This window comes from Rhinolophus ferrumequinum, chromosome 18 (genome assembly GCF_004115265.2).
Source record: "Rhinolophus ferrumequinum isolate MPI-CBG mRhiFer1 chromosome 18, mRhiFer1_v1.p, whole genome shotgun sequence".
In the NCBI taxonomy this organism is placed as follows: Eukaryota; Metazoa; Chordata; class Mammalia; order Chiroptera; family Rhinolophidae; genus Rhinolophus; species Rhinolophus ferrumequinum.
Genome location: NC_046301.1, coordinates 36273497 through 36292604, shown reverse-complemented (window position 1 = coordinate 36292604; position 19108 = coordinate 36273497). Strand labels below are relative to the sequence as shown.

At 38.7% G+C, this 19108-nt stretch overlaps 1 protein-coding gene and 1 long non-coding RNA gene across 3 annotated transcripts in view; one reads left to right on the top strand and one right to left on the bottom strand.

The window, feature by feature from the left end:
- PALLD (palladin, cytoskeletal associated protein) overlaps nucleotides 1–9257 on the top strand; it is a 353019-nt gene extending 343762 nt beyond the window's left edge. For both annotated transcript variants that reach the window (XM_033134495.1, XM_033134494.1), the window contains 4 exons: nucleotides 1947–2154; nucleotides 5127–5292; nucleotides 5831–5964; nucleotides 7108–9257. In XM_033134495.1, the coding sequence (XP_032990386.1) occupies nucleotides 1947–2154; nucleotides 5127–5292; nucleotides 5831–5964; nucleotides 7108–7280 (681 nt within the window). In that variant the 3' untranslated portion in view covers nucleotides 7281–9257. The remainder of the gene's footprint in view (nucleotides 1–1946; nucleotides 2155–5126; nucleotides 5293–5830; nucleotides 5965–7107) is intronic.
- On the bottom strand, nucleotides 2800–7365 carry LOC117037950 (uncharacterized). The gene is made up of 3 exons (XR_004425597.1): nucleotides 7239–7365; nucleotides 4735–4917; nucleotides 2800–3091 (listed from the first exon to the last, which is right to left on the bottom strand). It is a non-coding gene; the product is annotated as an uncharacterized LOC117037950 (long non-coding RNA).
- Nucleotides 9258–19108: the final 9851 nt, after the last annotated feature.

The following is a 19108-nucleotide window of genomic DNA, read 5'->3' as shown; positions in this document are numbered from 1 at the left end:
TTTCCCATTTTGTTAAAGGAATACATGTATTGAATCTGGCATATGTCCTGATCATTAATTAATTGATCTTCACTCTTCACACAAATTTTGTATCCATATGTCTACTCTGACTTTTGCTCCTCCCATTTTCTATTTCTAAGAGACGTTAGAGTGACATCCTTCTTTCACCCATTTTACAGCAGGGCTTCTTAATTCAGGGTACACAAGTTTCATTGTATGTGTGAACTCTGAAATTGTATACAAGATTGTGTGTGATATAACTTTTATCAATTTCTCAAACGAACCTGAGGCCAAAAATGTTTAAGAACTATTACTCTGACATGTTTTCTTTTTCTTTGCCCCATTATTGACTGAAGTTCAAATTTTAGCTCTTAAAGATAGGTGAGGTTTTTAAAATTTGGGCTCCCTCTGCTGGTTCTCTTTGGGATTGCAGAACACAAAGGGTGTTCAGAGGATTTGGGCATCATTTGTTTTTTTCAAAAGTAAATCTGGGCTTGAATATGAAAAGAATAAAAGGATCTGTTCAAATTATGACCTGATTATAATGACCTGAAACTCGTGATACCAGCTTTGTTTACTTATACAACCAAGAAGGCTGCGGTTAGACAAAGGGCAGAGGAGTCAGGCATTTTCCCTTCGCCTTAACGTGAGTAACTGTCCACTGGGAACTGGGCAGGCTGAGACTGCAGTGCTTTACGCATCTGAGACTGCAGTGCTTTACGCATCTCCTACTAACGGGCTGTGGCTTCAGTCAGTATACAGCCCTGTTGGTGTAGGTTCTCACCTAGTGAAGCAGGAGCAAGTAGTGCTGCTTTCTTTCTAAATTTGGGAAAGGCCTGGAACCTGACCCCAAGTGTGCACTCCCATGTGTTCCTCCAGACAGGTAAATGAGTATGTAGAGAGCTGGGGGACAGCAGGTGTACAGATGGGAGAACATACGAGCCTGAGCCTCTCAGAAGCCAAGCTGCGTAACGATTTCTTCCAAAATCTCTTCATCCTTTTGACCAGTAATTTAATGTTTTTCCTTTAAATTCTCTAGACATTTGTGATATGTGGGGGGTGGGGCATCATTTAAGTAGTATAAATGAATTATCATGTAGCAGGACTGAAATTTGAGTTCCCTGGCTGATTTTGGCAGAACTGGGCCTTCAAAAGAATTGTTTTCCAGTCCAGCGGACATCTTTTTGTATGTAATTTCCCACTAGTAAATTTGGGATGGGGTAAAAAGGCCTTCCTTAGTGGTGCTTCTCTCCCCATTCAAAATCAAAGGCAAAGCCGTAAAGAGTTGACAGATGGCAACCATCCCTACCATTTCACAGCACAACTTGTTATTTATTAGCAATTAAATCCGCTTTTGTCTGATGTCTGGTCAACACAACTGTCACGGTCTCAAGATTTTATGTTTCCATTGTGATGCTAATTTGTTGATATGGCTTTCTGGCTAATTTTGTATTGTTCTTGTTACTTAGTTTCAAGGATTATAAACTAATAGCCTTGCTGCTGATGGATGCATTAACTAATATCTCCACAGCTGTGGCAATTCTATGATGAGAAGCCTTACTGTGTGTAAGTGCCAGCTGAGTATGTTGTTGTTATTACGATTAGACTTTTTTCCAAAGAGCTCAGGGCCCTGTGCTGCCATCATCCCAGTAATCTTTATAACCCTTGGTGAGGTAAGATGGTGACAGACCTTGTTTTGATCCCCATTTCATTTCTAGGTTGCTCTAGAAGAAATGTTTAGAAGTGAGCCCATGAGTGCTTAGGAAGCCACTGAAAGGGCTTAATCAAAACAGTAACATGAGCTGATACTAAAAGCCATCTCTTTTACTACCAAAGGGGGAATTTATGCTGGTTTCTCAGCTATTGATTTCATTGTTTTCATATTAGAGAAGTTCATGCATTTTCTTTCATATTAGAGAAGTTCATGCATTTTCTTTCTGGGTTAGGTCAGTGGGTTACCAACCCCAGACCTCAGCTGGCAACTAGATGGGAAGCCAATCCGCCCTGACAGTGCCCACAAGATGCTCGTGCGTGAGAATGGGGTGCACTCGCTGATCATAGAGCCCGTCACCTCGCGGGACGCCGGCATCTACACATGTACGGCCACTAACCGAGCGGGACAGAACGCGTTCAGCCTGGAGCTTGTGGTTGCAGGTAGGGCTTGTCTGTGAATTCTCTCTCTCCCAGCATGAACATGAGATTTAGAAATGTAAGCTAATCCTGCATTAGTAACCAGCAGGGAAAAGAAATCGGACCTCTGCAGACAGATTGTTTCGTCAGAGTAGCCAATTGAGACATGTTATGAGGCTTAGCAAATCAGAAACATTAATTTTTCCTCATTGTAGCTGTTGTTATCAATCCCTCCTTTCTCCCACGAGCCTGGCCAAGAGAGAAAAGGATTTGGGTTTCTCTGGATCACTCTATGTCTCGTGTGTGTTGCGCTTGGTGTTCCATAAGGAAAGCTCAACGGCAGCACAGGCTCTGAGAACCAAACTTGATGTATAAGAATTGATTTATGCATCAAGTTCTACATCTATACCTGGTTTTTAAATCAATGTAACATGCACTGATGTCAAAAGTCAAAAATGCTCAACGTTTCATTACCCCCAATGTCAGTCAAATTAAACACACATTTGCTTTTTAGTTGATTATACTGTGAGGTAAACTTCGTTCAAGTATTGTTATGTGAAGTCTTACCCTGAGGTAAGGACAATATATTTATGGAAAGGTTTATACCATACTTAAGAGTTGAGCATAAGTAAAGATTCTGAGATCTGTTCTCTTTTAAAGAAAACATGTTTATTTGTCATACCTCTGTGTATAAAGCGCCTCATATACATTATCTCAGTTGGTCTTCATAACAGCCCTAAGAGGGAATCAGAGCAAATTTTCTTCCTCATTTGACAGATGTGGAAATTAGACTTAGGTGAGTCGCGCACAGTCAGCTGAGGGAGAGATTCAGTCTGTTGACTGCTGGTCCTCTTCCACGCACTGCGAGCCACTGAGCTCGTTCAAGAAATAGAGTAGCGGCCTTCAGGGGATGACTTCATGGACAGTGTAGATGCTTGATCACTGTGCTGTACACCTGAAGCTGAAGTTAAATAATATTGCATGTCAACTAATGTTTATACACACACACATATGTATCGGGGGTGCTAAAAAATGTATACAAGTGGACACTGGTCAGCGTTGCTCAAGCAGTAGTTCACTGTAATCAGAAGTGTCTGGACACTGATGGTAACCACTCTGAGCACCTTTTGTCATTGCAGAAGTCAAATGTGACTTGTATTCATCTTTTGTTATCGGTATATATTGAGTATTACAATATTAATAGTTCTTTTCCTTTCTTAAAATGTGTATACTTTTTTTTGGCACCCTCTGTATATATAGTCACGGGATGTAAAGTACAGAATAGGGAATAGAGTCATTGGTAGCATAACAGCTCTATACGATCATCAGAGAGGTAGCAGATTGGGGGCAGGGGGTGATCACTTTGTGAGGGGTATGTCTAATTATTATGTTGCTTTGTACACCCGACACTACTAAAAATAGAGTAGCAATGAGAATAAAGCCCAGGAGGTCCTGGCTAAAATCCTTGATAATCATTCTGCTAATAGCACAAAGACGTTTTCCACACAGAAAACACGATAAATGTGTGGACTGCAGTGCTGGTAGCCATGCTTTCACATTTTGTGTAGTCAGTAGTACTACACACTCGGATTGACCTCTGTCAGCCCTGTAACTACCTGTCCCTCATCAGACGAAAACCAATGTTTTTCTCCCGTGCAGTGTGCTGTCTGTCCTTCAGGACTGCCGTCTCCATCTGCTTCGGAGCACTTCCGTTAGAAGAAGGCAGTGCACGGGACTTGAAAGCAAGGTCTCTGACATCAAGTCTCAGTCCCAGCTCTCGCTTACTAGCTGTGTCCTTTGGCAAATACCTAACATCTCTGCAACTCCGTTTCCCCATATGTAAAATCAGAACATAATGCCTCAGCGAGTTTTTATAAGGATTAAATCTAGGACGCTCTGCAGCACCAGTACCCTGCACGGCCATGCTCCAAAACGGCAGAGATTATTCTTACTGGCGAGCTGCTACGACATTAAGCCTCATTTTATATACTGAGGTCTGTTCCCACTTCCCCCTAAACAGCCCCGGTCAGGTAACCATGTAAAGTCCAAGAAAAATACCACCTCTACATAGTTCAAAGTCTTAGACAGTCTGGGGTATTTGAACATTTCAGGTAGAATTTTTATCCTCTTCACCTGCCTCTCGCTGGCTGCCTTGATACATTTGTCATTCCAGAGGATGAGGAGTGGTGCAGAAAGACATGCATCCTTGTATTCATTGCTGGTAGCTCAGAAGAAAATAACTAAATTTTATTCTTCCTCTGAAATTGTTTTCACTCAGATCCAAGAAAAATCACTTCCCACTGGATGGGGATATTTAGAGTATTAACTATCAGTTCTGATTTTTTCAGACTAATGAAGTTATCCTTTTTTATGGCGTCCTTCCTTCAAGGTAATCATAAATAAAGCTTTCTTTTTTTATAGCCCTCAAAGAATACAAACTGGGATCTGTACTTAATAGGATGTACATTCCTAGTTTATAGGTAACTATTGAAAGCTGCCAAATTTAGATGAAGATGTTTCCCCTGTACTTTGCCCCCCTTTAAATCCCATGGTATGTTTCACTCAAGCCAGGACTTACAAATCTTCAGAATTTTCATAGCAAACCTTTCTGGTAGCAGGGAGGGACTCGAAGTGGATCCGATTCTTAGCAACACTTGTCCTCAGCGTCACTAGGGGGCAGTGGTTGGTCACGGCTGTGACTGCACTGTAACAATCAGTAGTGAAGCCGTCGTCTCCTGCAGCCTGTCAGTCATTCTGTGGGGCAGATGCCCAGTGGACTGTGTGGTCCTGTCAGAAGTGAATGAATCCAGGAAATAAATGAGTGGATGAAGCACAGGAACCTTTCTTTAAAAAAAAAGAAGAATTTGGAGAGAGGACCAGCATTGTACCACCTGCAGTGAAAAGCTCTATTTAAGCAATATTGCAAAAAGCATCTGAATAATTTTATTGTGCATTTTGTCTATCACTGATAGATCATTCATCTCATGTTTTCTCAGCTAAAGAAGCGCACAAACCCCCCGTGTTTATCGAGAAGCTGCAAAACACAGGAGTTGCTGACGGGTACCCAGTGCGACTGGAATGCCGTGTTTCAGGAGTGCCACCACCTCAGATATTTTGGAAGAAAGAAAATGAATCCCTCACTCACAGTACTGACCGAGTGAGGTAAGAATACACAGTGACTTAACCTGATTCATAACTTCTTGGTCCTAACGATATATAAACAGATACTTTATATGGCGTGTAAATCTGGGTAAGAGTCACGCCACTGACCACAGCAAAGACAAAAAACACTCTTTACCCTAATGTATGATTAAGCTTTCAGAAAGACGCTAGAATGGAATACGACGACAAAACACATTCTAACTTAATCTAATGGTGGGTTTTTTTGTGTGTTTATCTTTCTATCTAAAAGAACAGATGCATTCATTTGCTTCAGTGGTGACAGAGAAACTATTCAGTGGTTTTGTAAAGGCAGATCCTTAACTAGAAATTAAGTGCAGAGATGTGTTCAGGCCCGCGACGTCTGCTCTTGTCTCCCATTACCTTTTAGTGGGACCCGCAGCCACTCCAGAATAAGTATGACCCCATTATTCTCTACTCGCGCAATTCTGTTTCTAACGAGCTAATTAGAAACGATGCTTCCTGTCCACAGCCACTTGTTAAGCATTTAGAGCCCTGATGACTGTATCCTTTTCCCCAGCATGCACCAGGATACCCACGGCTACATCTGCCTGCTCATTCAGGGAGCCACGAAAGAAGATGCCGGCTGGTACACGGTGTCGGCCAAGAATGAAGCAGGGATTGTGTCCTGTACTGCCAGGCTGGATGTTTACAGTGAGTACTGCCTCATCTCATCTCCTTGCAGTTAGTCGTGAAACGCTGAAAAAAATAGACATCTGAACAGCAAATCATACTACTTTATGTAATCTTACAACGGTAGTGGTATTTTTGGCTAAAATTTTCATATTGCTCTTTCTCTTTCTGTTTATAGTTTCTCAACATTAATAGTGAACTACACCAGGAGAACAAATACCCAAGTATCTTTCAGGAACTTTGCATTAGCAAAATATGCATGCTGATTTCTCTTATGTGGGCTAGTCAGCTGTGGCTTCCTTACTCAAGCATCCTTAGGCATTAACAGTAGGCAAAAGCATAACCACATGTTTTTCACCTTATTCTTATTACCGTGTTCTGCAAATGACTGCCTTTTTAACATTTCTTCCTGTATTATAATCCTAGCACAGTGTCTTAATGCACTCTAAACGTGGGTACATCGATCCTGGAATGCATACTTTTGGGGCTTAATGAGAAAAGCACTAATTTATCTTAAGCAGCTGAGCAATAATAGGTTTGTGAGTGTTTGTGTATGTATATTTGTCTACATGCATCCTAAATTTAATGAAAATCACTCATTGAATTTACAAACTAGTACAAAAGCATTATGGGATCTAGTTACACAAAACCACTAGAAAAAAACAAAGAGCTTACCTCTTCTTGAATAAGAAGTAGCTCTGTGAGGTTCTTCAGGAAAGGACTGAGCTCAGCATTCCCTACTGCCCAGTTCCTTTCAATGGATTAAACATCCATCCCAAACACCATACTACTCTCACTATTGTGGCATTTATTCATTTTGATCTCTGAAGTTGTTTTGTTTTAAGAGGGGAGAGGTGAATTAGGAAACTTAGAGACTATCTCAAAGGACTCCCTGTGCCGCGGCAAGTATTTACTTTAAAATAAACTATACTTTCTCTTTATTATCTGTTATAGCCCCACTGCCCTGTACAAACAGTACATCTGCAACATGGGTAAAATGCAGAACTATCCTTAAACTTTAGGATTTGTACCATGGATGCGTTCAGTTTTTCATAAAGAACATGTACCTGGTATACATCAAAAGACATCCTGTATTTATTTGAAACATCTAAGGGCTTTCCAGTTATTTCTTGATTAAAACAGCCTAATTTTCTTTTTTTGTAGCCCAGTGGCATCAGCAGCCACAGAGCACCAAGCCAAAAAAAGTACGCCCCTCAGCCAGTCGCTATGCAGCACTTTCAGACCAGGGACTAGACATCAAAGCAGCGTTCCAACCTGAAGCCAGTCCATCTCACCTGACACTGAATCCCGGCTTGGTAGAAAGTGAGGACCTGTAATCCAACATTCTTGTTGAAACTGAAACACTGAAACAGCCTTGCCTTGACCAGCATATTCCTTTGTCACAGTATGTAAAAGGCAAAAACATACCTTTGACTGTAAGAAATAAAAAAATATTTTTCTTAGAATTTAAGTAAGCGATGCTAATAGAAATGTACACGTTGCACAGAAAATTCACATTCATCATCCAATTTAAAACTTTTGAATTGCTGTGATTAAAGTGGTCTGAAATGCTAAAAGGAAATCAATTGTTCAAAGGTAACTACAATTTGTATTATCAAAAGTGCCTTTAAAACACTAGCTTTAGGTGCTACATAGCATGATAGTGTGGAATGCTTTTAACATGAGGCAATTGTACAACTGCTACTAAAATGATTCTAAAATGGCAGTGTATTCAGACAGCTACAGTGAATCAAGTGCAATATATGAGGATGAAAGAGGAAATGCAAAGAAATCCAAGTAAATGCTTTGTCTTTGCAAACTGTTTTATATTAAACCATAAGGAATTACTTGCCTTAAATTTTAATAATATCCAGAGTTTTCTAACAAGGTTAATACCTTACTTCATAACCTTTATTTCTTTGTATTGTATTTTCTTTTCATGCTACCTTGGTAGAAAGCTAATTTACAAACCGTATTGAAAGGCTAATTTAAATATAAATAATATAAAGTATTCTGAATAAAGCCAAAATATATTACAGTCCATTCCAAGAAAGGCATCCAAACCACCCAAGTGACCAAGGCACATAGAATTTGGAGGAAAGAGGGGTTTGGAAAGAGTAGGGAGAAGAATGAAGGAAAATGCTACACGCGTATTTACTACATTGTATTCATTCAGATAAAAGAAGGGGCAGGAAACATGTTAAAGGACAGGCTTTTCTTTGGCTTTCTTGACAATTAATCTAACATGTAGGTGAAAAACACTGCCACTCACCGGTCAGGGAATCCAGGGTCAGCTGAAAGTTTGGAGCATATGTGCTATGGAAATTTTAGCGTGTCTGACGTTTGTGTAGTAGAAGATTTTAGATGTTTAGAGCAAGTTGAAAATGGATTGAGACTGCAAGATTGGCATAAATGAAAAATTGCCTGTAGCATCTAGTCTACTTGAGGGAAATGGAGACTTAGTAGAGACAAAAACAGGTTTGTGCCATAGTGTTGTTTTTTTTTCCAATGGCACCAAGATATGGTGAATGGAAAATATTAGTTCACTTCCCTGCTGTTGTGAAACCTTGCCTTAAGAAGGTGCTGAATTCTGAGTAGTTTGTAAAGGCATCTCAGCAGAGACTAATTTTTAAATGTACACAATTCTGCATCAGCTAAATTGAGTTGATTCTGACCAGACTTGATCGTTTTAAGTCGGAACCAATAAACTTTAAAAAGGAGAAAAAAAACAATTTGGCCTACTATCATAACATGAGGCTTTAATGGTACTTTGCTATGAAAAGAAAACACTGTATTCCTTATGCAAAACACGTATCTCTCATTATTTATAATAAAAATGTTGAACTCTCTTAGCACAGTTACTCAATTCAATACATAGTGTTTTTTAAAATAATTTTATATTTGTGTACCACCCTATATATTTCATATTACTGCTTCACATGTACAGCTTTCTACTTCTTTGTAAGAACACCAACCAAGTTTTAAATGGTTAATGGGCTTGAGCACTGGGTGGCAGATGTTCTCTGCAGTGGTACAAGTTTCTTTGATCACACTTATATGCATTACTAATATGGAATTTAAGATACCATACAAAGTCCCTCATGGACTTACCTATGTTCTAGTATTGACTTATGTCATATCTTACTTGCCAAATTTTTCTGAATGTGACTTTTTTGCTAATTTGCTGGGTTTGGGATTAAGTAGCATTATTTTGCCACCTTTTATGTTGTATTTATAAAAAAATAGTATTATACTACTTTGGATTGTTGTGCTGGTGTAATGTGGATTTAACATCAATAAATATTTAACAAATAGTTGCAATTTTGTGAAGCAAAATATTCCGTTGTTTTAGTTTCCTAGAGCTGCTGTAACAAACTAGTACAAATGTAGAGGCATAAAACAGTACTCACGTCTTAGCTGTGTAGGTCAGAAGTTCAGGCATGATATGGCTGGTTCTCTGTGCAGGGTCTCACAAGGCGAAAAATCAATGCGTCCGCTGAATTATATTCTCACGTAGAGCTCAAGGTCCTATTCCAAGCTTAAGTTCTTATGAGAGAATTCAGTTCCTTGCAATTGTCGGACAGATGTCTCAGTCTGTCTGCGAGGGGCCTCCCACATTGAGGCCACCCACATTCTTTGCCATTTTCAATACCAGCAATGAGACGCTCCCTGTGACAAACCCGTCTCACGCTTTGGATCTCGTCGAGAGGCCTGATCCCTTTTAAGGGATCACCTGATCAGATCAAACCCACTCAGATAATCTCTCTTAAAGTCACTGGATTTGGGACCTGATTACATCTGCAAAATTGCTTCAAAGCAATTTGTGTTTGATTGCATAACTGACAGAAGGTGCGTGTACACCAGGAGGTGGGGTAATGGGAGTCATCTTAGAATTCTCAGGTTGCTGTTCCCTGGTGGGTCTCATGGACGCAAGCCCCATTGGCTTGCGAAGTCAGATGTTCTGGGGGCTCATCTTTCATTCGCAGGTCTTAAAAGTTAAGGTGACGGACCCATGTGGGGTTCAACCCCCTTCAGTTTATTTTCTGTATGCACACAAATAATACTGGCTTGTGTGCCCCAGAAAAAAGTATTCTGTGACCACACACCGTCTCTCCTCTCTAAGAAACTAGAGAATTCTGGTTCACAATGGCAACACAAGAGGATCCTGAACTCACTTCCTCCCATGGACACACCAAATACACAACTACCTACAGAACAATTTCCTCTGAAAGAAACCCAAAAACTAGCAGAGTGACTACATATACATTGGGCAAAGGAGAAATGGGTAGGAGAGGTTGAGACCCAACCTTGCCAAAAACCCCACCCCCAGCAGAGCCACCCACAATTGGGAAGGAACTCACAACCCTGAGCTTCTCGCTGAGGACTGAAGGGGGTTGAACCCCACAGGGGTCACCTTAACTTTTAAGACCTGCGAACGAAAGATGAGCCCCCAAAACATCTCACTTCGCAAGCCAATGGGGCTTGCATCCATGAGACCCACAAGGCAAAAGCAACCTGAGGACAGTTCTTAAACGGCTGGCAGGCACGGACTCACCTACCCAAGGGCCCAGCCCAGAGACAGCTGACTGCAAGTGCCCAATCTTTCTGTGAAAGACCCCTATTTGCTCATCTTAAAGGGTCAGCAGGAAGGATAGGCATCTAATTTAACACATATCCAGGGGCCTAGCTGTAGGTGCAGCCAGAGGGGCAGGCTTCTAATGAAACACATCGAAAAGCTGACTGCAATCCTCTCCAGAGACCTGAGGGCTGGTGCTACTAGCTTCACACTCCCTCTGCCTTGCTCCAGGTTGCTGCTATCTCCCAGAAAAGAGCTTCTGACACATTTGCAGCTGCCATCCAGAAGAAAACCCTTGGTCACCTGGTTTTGGTGGCCAGTGGGGCTTACATGTGTGGGTCTCACAGGACTGTAAAAGAACCAGTTCTTAACCAACTACCCCCACACACATACCACCAAGGGACCAGCAGCATACAGCCAGCAGACTGAAACACACACAGGCAATCTGTCTCTGAAAGAAGACAATGAGATTTTCTTCACAGCTGTAGCCAACGGGTAGGCTTCTAATTCCGCACACATCTCGGGGCTAACTCCCTTACGCTCCAGAGACAGGCCAGCAGGCACTCTTGATACCCAGCCCCAGGGTACCAGTGTCTCCAAGAAAGGAGCTTGTGCACATATCTGGCACCCTCGTTTTTGTGGCTCTTGTCCAGAGGACAAATCCCTTGACAGACTGGCCTGGTGGCCAGTGGGCTTGCATTCAGGTTCAACTATGCAATACCAAACAAAAAAACCACTCTTAACTGGCTATAACCCCAAGGCTCAGTGTGAAGGGAGAAGACAGAAATGCTCTTCTCCCAGTATCTCCTGAAAGAGGCATATTCCCGTACTTTAAAAGCTGCGGCTTCAGAGTCTGGCTTCCAATTAGCCTGAATCCAGGTGCTGACTGAGATCTTACCCTTTTGGACATTAACAGGTCTTGAAACACCCTCAACTACTGGGAGCCACCAAGAATAAAGTAGGTAACTTGGACAATCACAAAGGTTTGAAAGACAATCAACAGCTTGAACAGTAAGATTCATCTCCTACCGTGTTTCCCCGAAAATAAGACCCAGCCGGACCATCAGCTCTAATGTGTCTTTTGGAGCTAAAATTAATATAAGACCTGGTCTTATTTTACTAATGTATAAGACTGGGACCTATATAAGACCAAATCTTAAATTAATTTTTGCTTCAAAAGATGCATTAGAGCTGATGGTCTGGCTAGGTCTTATTTTCGGGGAAACATGGTCACAAGGCCAGTCTTTCAAGACTGGGAGAGGTGACTGTTTTACCTAATGCATAGGAACCAATACAGTGTCAAGGGAAATGAGAAACAAAGGCATCAATTCCAAATGAAAGAAAATAAAAACTAAGAAATAGACCTTTATCAAATGGAGATAAGTGATTTACCCAATAAAGAGTTCAAAATAATGATCATAAAGATGCTCATGGAGCTCAGGAGAAAATGCATGAACAATGTGAGAATTCCAACAAACAGCCAGTACCAAATACAAGTCACAGAGCTGAAGAATACAGTAAGTGAATTGAAAAATACAACAGAAGGCTTCAGTGGCGTGATGAAGCAGAATAAACAGCACCCACATAGAACCCTAAAGATTCCACCAAAAATCTATCAGATATGATCAAGGAATTCAGTGAAGTTAGCAGGATACAAAATCAAAGTTCAGAAATCAGCTGCATTTTTATACACCAATAACAAATTATCAGAAAGAGATATTAAGAAAACAATTCCATTTACAATTGCACCAAAAAGAATAAAATACACAGATGCAAAAATCCTAAACAAAATTCTAGCAAATCGAATGCAACAATAAATTTAAAAGATTATTCATCACGACCAAGTGGGGTTCATCCCAGGGGTACAAGTATGGTTCAACATATGCAAATCCATCAATGTGATACATCACATAAAATAAAGGACAAAAATCATATGATTATATCAATTGATGCGGCAAAGCATTTGACAAGATACAACATCCATTTATGATTAAAACACTTAATAAAATAGGTATAGAAGGAAAATTCTTGAACATAATAAAGCCCATATATGACAAACCCTCAGCTAATATCATAATTAACAGTGAAAAAACTGAAGCCCTTTGCTTTACGTTCAGGAACACGACAGGGCTGTCCCCTATCACCTCTGCTTTTCAACATAGTGTTGGAAGTCCTCACCAGAGAAATCAGGCCAGAGAAAGAAATAAAAGGCTTCCAGATTTGGAATGAAGAAGTTAAATTATCACTCTTTGCAGATGACATGATGCTATACATAGAAAACCCTAAAGACTCCACCAAAAAGCTGTTAGAAACAATCAACAAATACAGTCAAGTTGCCGGCCACAAAATCAACGTACAAAAATCCACTGCATTCCTATATACTAACAATGAAATCTCAAAAAAAAGAAATAAGAAAAAACAATTCCTTTTGCAATTGCAACAAAAACAATAAAACACCTAGGAATAAACTTAACCAAGGATGTGAAAGACCTATATGCTGAAAATTATAAAACATTTTTAAAAGAAAAAAGACACAAAGAAATGGAGAGACATTCCGTGCTCATGGATTGGAAGAATCAACATAGTTAAAATGGCTGTATTAATTACCCAAAGCAATATACAGATTTAATGCAATCCCCATCAAAATCCCAATGGCATTTTTTAAAGAAATAGAATAAAAAAACCATCAGATTTTTATGGAACCACAAAAGACCCCAAATAGCCAAATCAATCCTAAGAAAAAAGAAATGCTGGAGGTATCACACTCCCTGACTTTAGCTTGTACTACAGGGCAACAATAATCAAAACAGCATGGTATTGGCAGAAAAACAGACATACAGACCAATGGAATAGAATTGAGAACCCAGAAATAAACCCACATAAATATGGATAATTTTTGTCAAAGATGCAAAAAACATACAATGGAGAAAAGACAGCCTCTTCAATAAATGGTACTGGGAGAATTGGAAAGCCATGTGCAAAAGAATGAAACTGGACTGCTATCTGTCACCATGTACCAAAATTAATTCAAAATGAATCAAAGACCTAAGCATAAGACCTGAAACAATAAACTGCATTGAAGAAAACATAGATACTAAACTTATGGACCTTGGGTTCAAAGAGCATTTTATGAATTTGACTCCAAAGGCAAGGGAAGTTAAAGCTAAAAAAAAATGAATGGGACTATATCAAACTTAAAGGCTTCTGCAAAGCGAAAGAAACCATTGACAAAATAAAGAGGCAACCAACAGAACGGGAGAAGATTTTTGCAAACAGCGCCTCCAATATATCCAAATATCCAAAATATACAAGGAACTCATACAACTCAACAACAAAAAAACAAACAACCCAATTGAAAAATAGGCAGAGAACCTGAAGAGACATTTCTCCAAAGAGGACATAACAAATGCCAAATAGACATACAAAAAAATGCTCAACATCACTAATCATCATAGAAATGCAAATAAAAATCACAATATCACCTCATCCCAGTTAGAATGGCTGTCATCAACAAGACAAATAGTAACAAGCGTTGGAGAGGCAGTGGAGAAAAAGGAACCCTCATACACTGTTGGTGGGAATGCAGATTGGTGCAGCCACTATGGAAGGCAGTGTGGAGGTTCCTCAAAAAATTAACAATAGAATTGCTACATAATCCAGCAATCCCTCTCCTGAGTTTCTACCCAAAAAATCTGAAAACATTTATCCATAAAGATACATGTGCTCCAATGTTCATTGCAGCTTTATTTACGGTAGCCAAGACATGGAAATAACCAAAATGTCCCTCGATGGATGAATGGATAAAGAAGTTGTGGTATATATACACAGTGGAATACTATTCGGCGGTAAGAAAAGATGAAATAATACCATTTGTGACAACATGGATGGATCTTGAGATTATAACGCTCAGCAAAATGTCAGACAGAAAAAGTAGAGAACCATATGATTTCACTGATATATGGTACATAAAACTGAAAACAACAAAAGAACAAGACAAACAAATGAAGGGACAAAAACTCATAGACACACAATAGTTTAGGGGTTACCAGAGGGTAAAGGGGGAGGAGGGTTCTAGAAGAGGGTAAACGGGGTCTAATATATGGTGATGGAAAGAGCATTGACTGTGGGTGGTGAACACACAATGTGAGATATAGATAATGTATTACAGAACAGTACACCTGAAATCTATGTAACTTTACTAACAATTATCACCCCAATAAACTATAATTTAAAAACAAACAAACAAAAAAGAATAAAATACTAGGATTAAATTTAACTAAGGAGGTGAAAGACCTGTACTCATAAAACTGTGTAAGATACTGAAGAAAGAAATTGAAGAAGACAAAAGTAATGAAAAGGATACCCCATGCTCATGGATAGGAAGAATTAATATCATTAAAATGCCCATACCATCCAAAGCAATCTAGAGATTCAATGCAATCCCAATCAAAGTACCAATGGCATGTCCACAAAATTAGAACAAATAATCCTAAAATTTATATGAAAAAAATAAAATTTACATGGAATCACAAAAGACCCTGCGTAGGCAAAGCCATCTTGACCAAAACAGTTGGAGGTATCACGCTACCTGATATCAAACTACAATGCAAGGCTATAGTAATCAAAACAGCATATGGTATTGGCATAAAAACAGACACATAAATCAGTGGAACAAAACAGAGAGCTCAGAAATAAACCTACACCTATATGGTCCTTCAACCTATGACAAAGGGGGCAAGAATACACAATGGGGTAAAGACAGTCTCTTCAATAAATTGTGTTCGGAAAACTGGATAGATACATGCAAAAAAATGAAACTGGACCACCTTCTTAAACCATATACAAGAATAAACTCAAAATGTATTAAAACTTAAATGTAAGACACGAAAGCATGAAACTCCCAGAAGTAAACGTAAGAAGTAAACTCTGACATTGCTCTTAGTAATATTTTTCTGGGCAAGAGACACAACTAAGAAAAAATAAACAATTGGGACTACATCAAACTGAAAACGGTTTTTGCACAACAAAGGAAACCACCAACAAAACGAGAAGGCAGCCTACTCAACGGGAGAAGACATTTGCCAATGCTATATCTGATAAGGAGTTGACATCCAAAATTTAGGAAGAACTCATAAACTCAACACCAGAAAACAAACAATCCAATTTAAAAAATGGGCGGAGTACCTGAACAGACTTCTCCAAAAAAATCATACAGATACTTCTCCAAAATAGACATATGAAAAGATGTTCGATGTCACTAATCATCAGAAAAATGCAAATTAAAACCACAATGAGATACCACCTCACACCTGTCAGAATGGCTATCATCAATAAATCAACAAACAAGTGTTGGTGAGGATGCAGAGAAAAAGAGAACCATCATACACTGTTGGTGGGATTGCAAACTGGTGTGACCACTATAGAAAACGGTACAGAAGGTTCCTCAAAAAATTAAAAATAGATCTACCATAGGACCCACTAATTCCTCTTCTGGAAATTTATGCAAAGAAATGCAAAACACTAATTCAAAAAGATACATGCACCCCTATGTTCACTGCAGAACTATTTACAATAGCCAAGATACGGAAGCAACGTAAGGGCCATCAGTGGATGACTAAATAAAGAAGATGTGGTACAAATATACAATGGATATTACTCAGCCATAAAAAATGAAATCTTACCATTTGTGATAACATGGATGGGCCTAGACGATATTACTAAGTGAAATAAGTCAGATAAACAAAGACAAACAGCACATGATCTCACTTATATGTGGAATCTAAGGAACAAAATAAACGAACAAAACAGAAATAAGACTCATAGGAACAGAGAATAAACTGATGGTTGCCAGATAAGAGGAGTGTTGGGGAGCTGGGTGAAAAAGGTGAAGGAATTAAGAAATATAAATTGTTAGTTATGAAATAGTAATGAAGATGTAAAAGTACAGCATAGAGAATATAGTTAATATTGCAATAACTATGTATAATGCCAGGTGGGTACTAGACTAATCAGGGGAAATCTCTGCATAGAGTATATAATTGTTTAATCATGATGCTGTACACTGGACACCAATATAAAATAACACTGAATAATTATAACTGAAAAAAAAGAATTAAAAAAACAATTAAAAAATTAATTAAGAATTAAGAAATTAAAAATTAATTAAGAATTAAATTTAATTAAGAATTAAAAAAACAATTTTCCTTAAAAAACTTCTAATTTTCAGGCTAGGAATGATCATTTTTCTCAGATTTCTTCATTCCATCACAAGTACCATCAACTGACGTTTCACAAGAGTGCTTCTATAACTTCAAGAAAGATACTATATACATGACAGGAATAAAAAAGCTGTAGTGCTATATGTGCAATGGCTGGGTTGCTAGTATCACAATTACTTAAGGGGCTACCACACCTACCTTGAACATTTAATGATTCAAATTAGTGCTTTGCCGAAAGCGCAATTTCACCGAATGTGAGGAACCTTCCAGGTATCTTTACAATTGTTTCCTCAAGGGTGTAAAAGCTATAATATTAGGGTATCATATACTAAATGGGACAAACCAAACTGTAAAAGTAAGCTCTTTTGAGACTGAAAGTACTTAAGAAATAGAGATCTGGGGCCTAAAGCGTGGGGAATGCTTTTTTGTTACAGGAATGTCAAGACTTAAGGTTGTCCTAGGTGATGGGGAGTATTACAGCTATTGATCAATCCCTGAGCCAGTGAGAAGGTCTATGGATAATTTCTTGATCTCTCCACCTTAATCAAAAGCAGGCTAACAATTATTTTTACAAGGAGGTATAATCATGGCCAAAGCTTTTTGAGATCTTCAGATAAAAATTTAAGTGAGATAATGCTTTGATTACCGACTATAGCAGTAAAAGTGGCTCGCTAAACATGTAAGTCAATTATGAAAACATAACTCCACACAGGTTGTATATAATAAGAAAACAGCATTTGCGGGGAAAGAGAAATAGCATATATAAAAACACTAAAGCAGTCACACAAGTAAATTAACTATAGTCTAATTCAGAACAAACTCTCCTTGACGGAATAGGGACAATTTTGCTCAGTCAATAAATTAGTTGACTATGTGTTTGGCTGACTATATATTCTTGCCTTTGATGTGTAAATAAGAAAAACTGACAGGAGGAAAATGTTCTATATATGTAGTAAGATCTCCCCACCCATGAGTTTTTGTTGCATGAAAATGTTATACTCAGTTAACACCCATCATCCTTTCCTAACCCATGAGAATTTGACCTTTAGTATGTAAGATGCTAAATCACTCCTGTAGAGGATCATTAGAAAAAGGGGTGTAAAATGAAATCCTGCGTAGAAATAGACACTTAGGCAAAGCAACATTGTGAAAAATAAAGGAAACTTGAGAGAAATGGGGTTAAACCTTGGATCCATAGGAGGGAAGAAGATGGGAAGTGGTTGCTAGGTGTCAGTGGTTGCCAGGTGTCAGTACTCTTTCTTGATGGGCTCTTGCATGCAGCTACCTGAGGTAGAGTTTAAGCTGCACACAATCCTGTACATTGCTGAGGGCGCTTGAGAAAACACAGCTTGGCCATTGGTAAGTTGAACAGAGCCTTAAAAGGTCACTCACCACTTTTTTTTTTTTTTAATTTTTATCATAAGTGTCAAAGTCTGCTTAGAGTCAACATCAAGTCATAACATCGGAGAGAAGCTGAATATGCAAAGAGAGGACTAAACAACTCTCTGAATGCAACACTAAATTACAATTTTGATATTCCCCTGTGAAAAATACTTTAATCTTTAGTAAATATAAAAGTATTTTAGGACTTTCAAAGGTTCACTCTCAGTCTTCCTCTCTCAACTTTATTTTTCCTACACGATTTTTAAGTTCCTCAACCGTAACAGAGGATTTAATTATGAATCTGGACTATGTATACGGTTTCACAAGTTGTAATTATTAAAAAAAAAAAAAGGACACTGAAGAATAGGAAAAAGAAGTGTTAGGTAGAGATAATTGTTTTGATATTTACAAAATAAAAGAACTAGACAAAATGACATTTAATGCCACTGTATCTCTAAAGGAAATTCGTGTATTCATTTATATTCCTACCGTGTTTCCCCGAAAATAAGACCTAGCCAGACAATCAGCTTTAATGTGTCTTTTAGAGCAAAAATTAATATAAGACCCGGTCTTATATATAAGGTTAGTAAATATATATATATTTTATATATATATATATGGTTAATAAATACAAAGTATATGTCAGTAAGTACAAAACATTTGTTAGTAAGGTTAGTAAATACATACTCTTTCACCCGAAGACAGTGGTATTTGCACATGGTTCTTTATAGACCCTAATGAGAACAAAGCCTGATATAGTCTGTTCTCTGCCAGTGAGTCTGTCTTCAAGAGGCCTCAGGGACTCTGTCTTAATTTACTGAATTGGTGGTTACTGCTTCAGCAGAGACAACCTCACATAATCTGTTCAGGCTCTCTAGAATGCTGGAGAATATCACCAGAACATAAGAAAGTGGATTATCTGATCAGGGAGGTAAGCCCTCTCTAAGAAAGTGCATTCACCGCATTAAAAAAAAAAAATGTACTATCA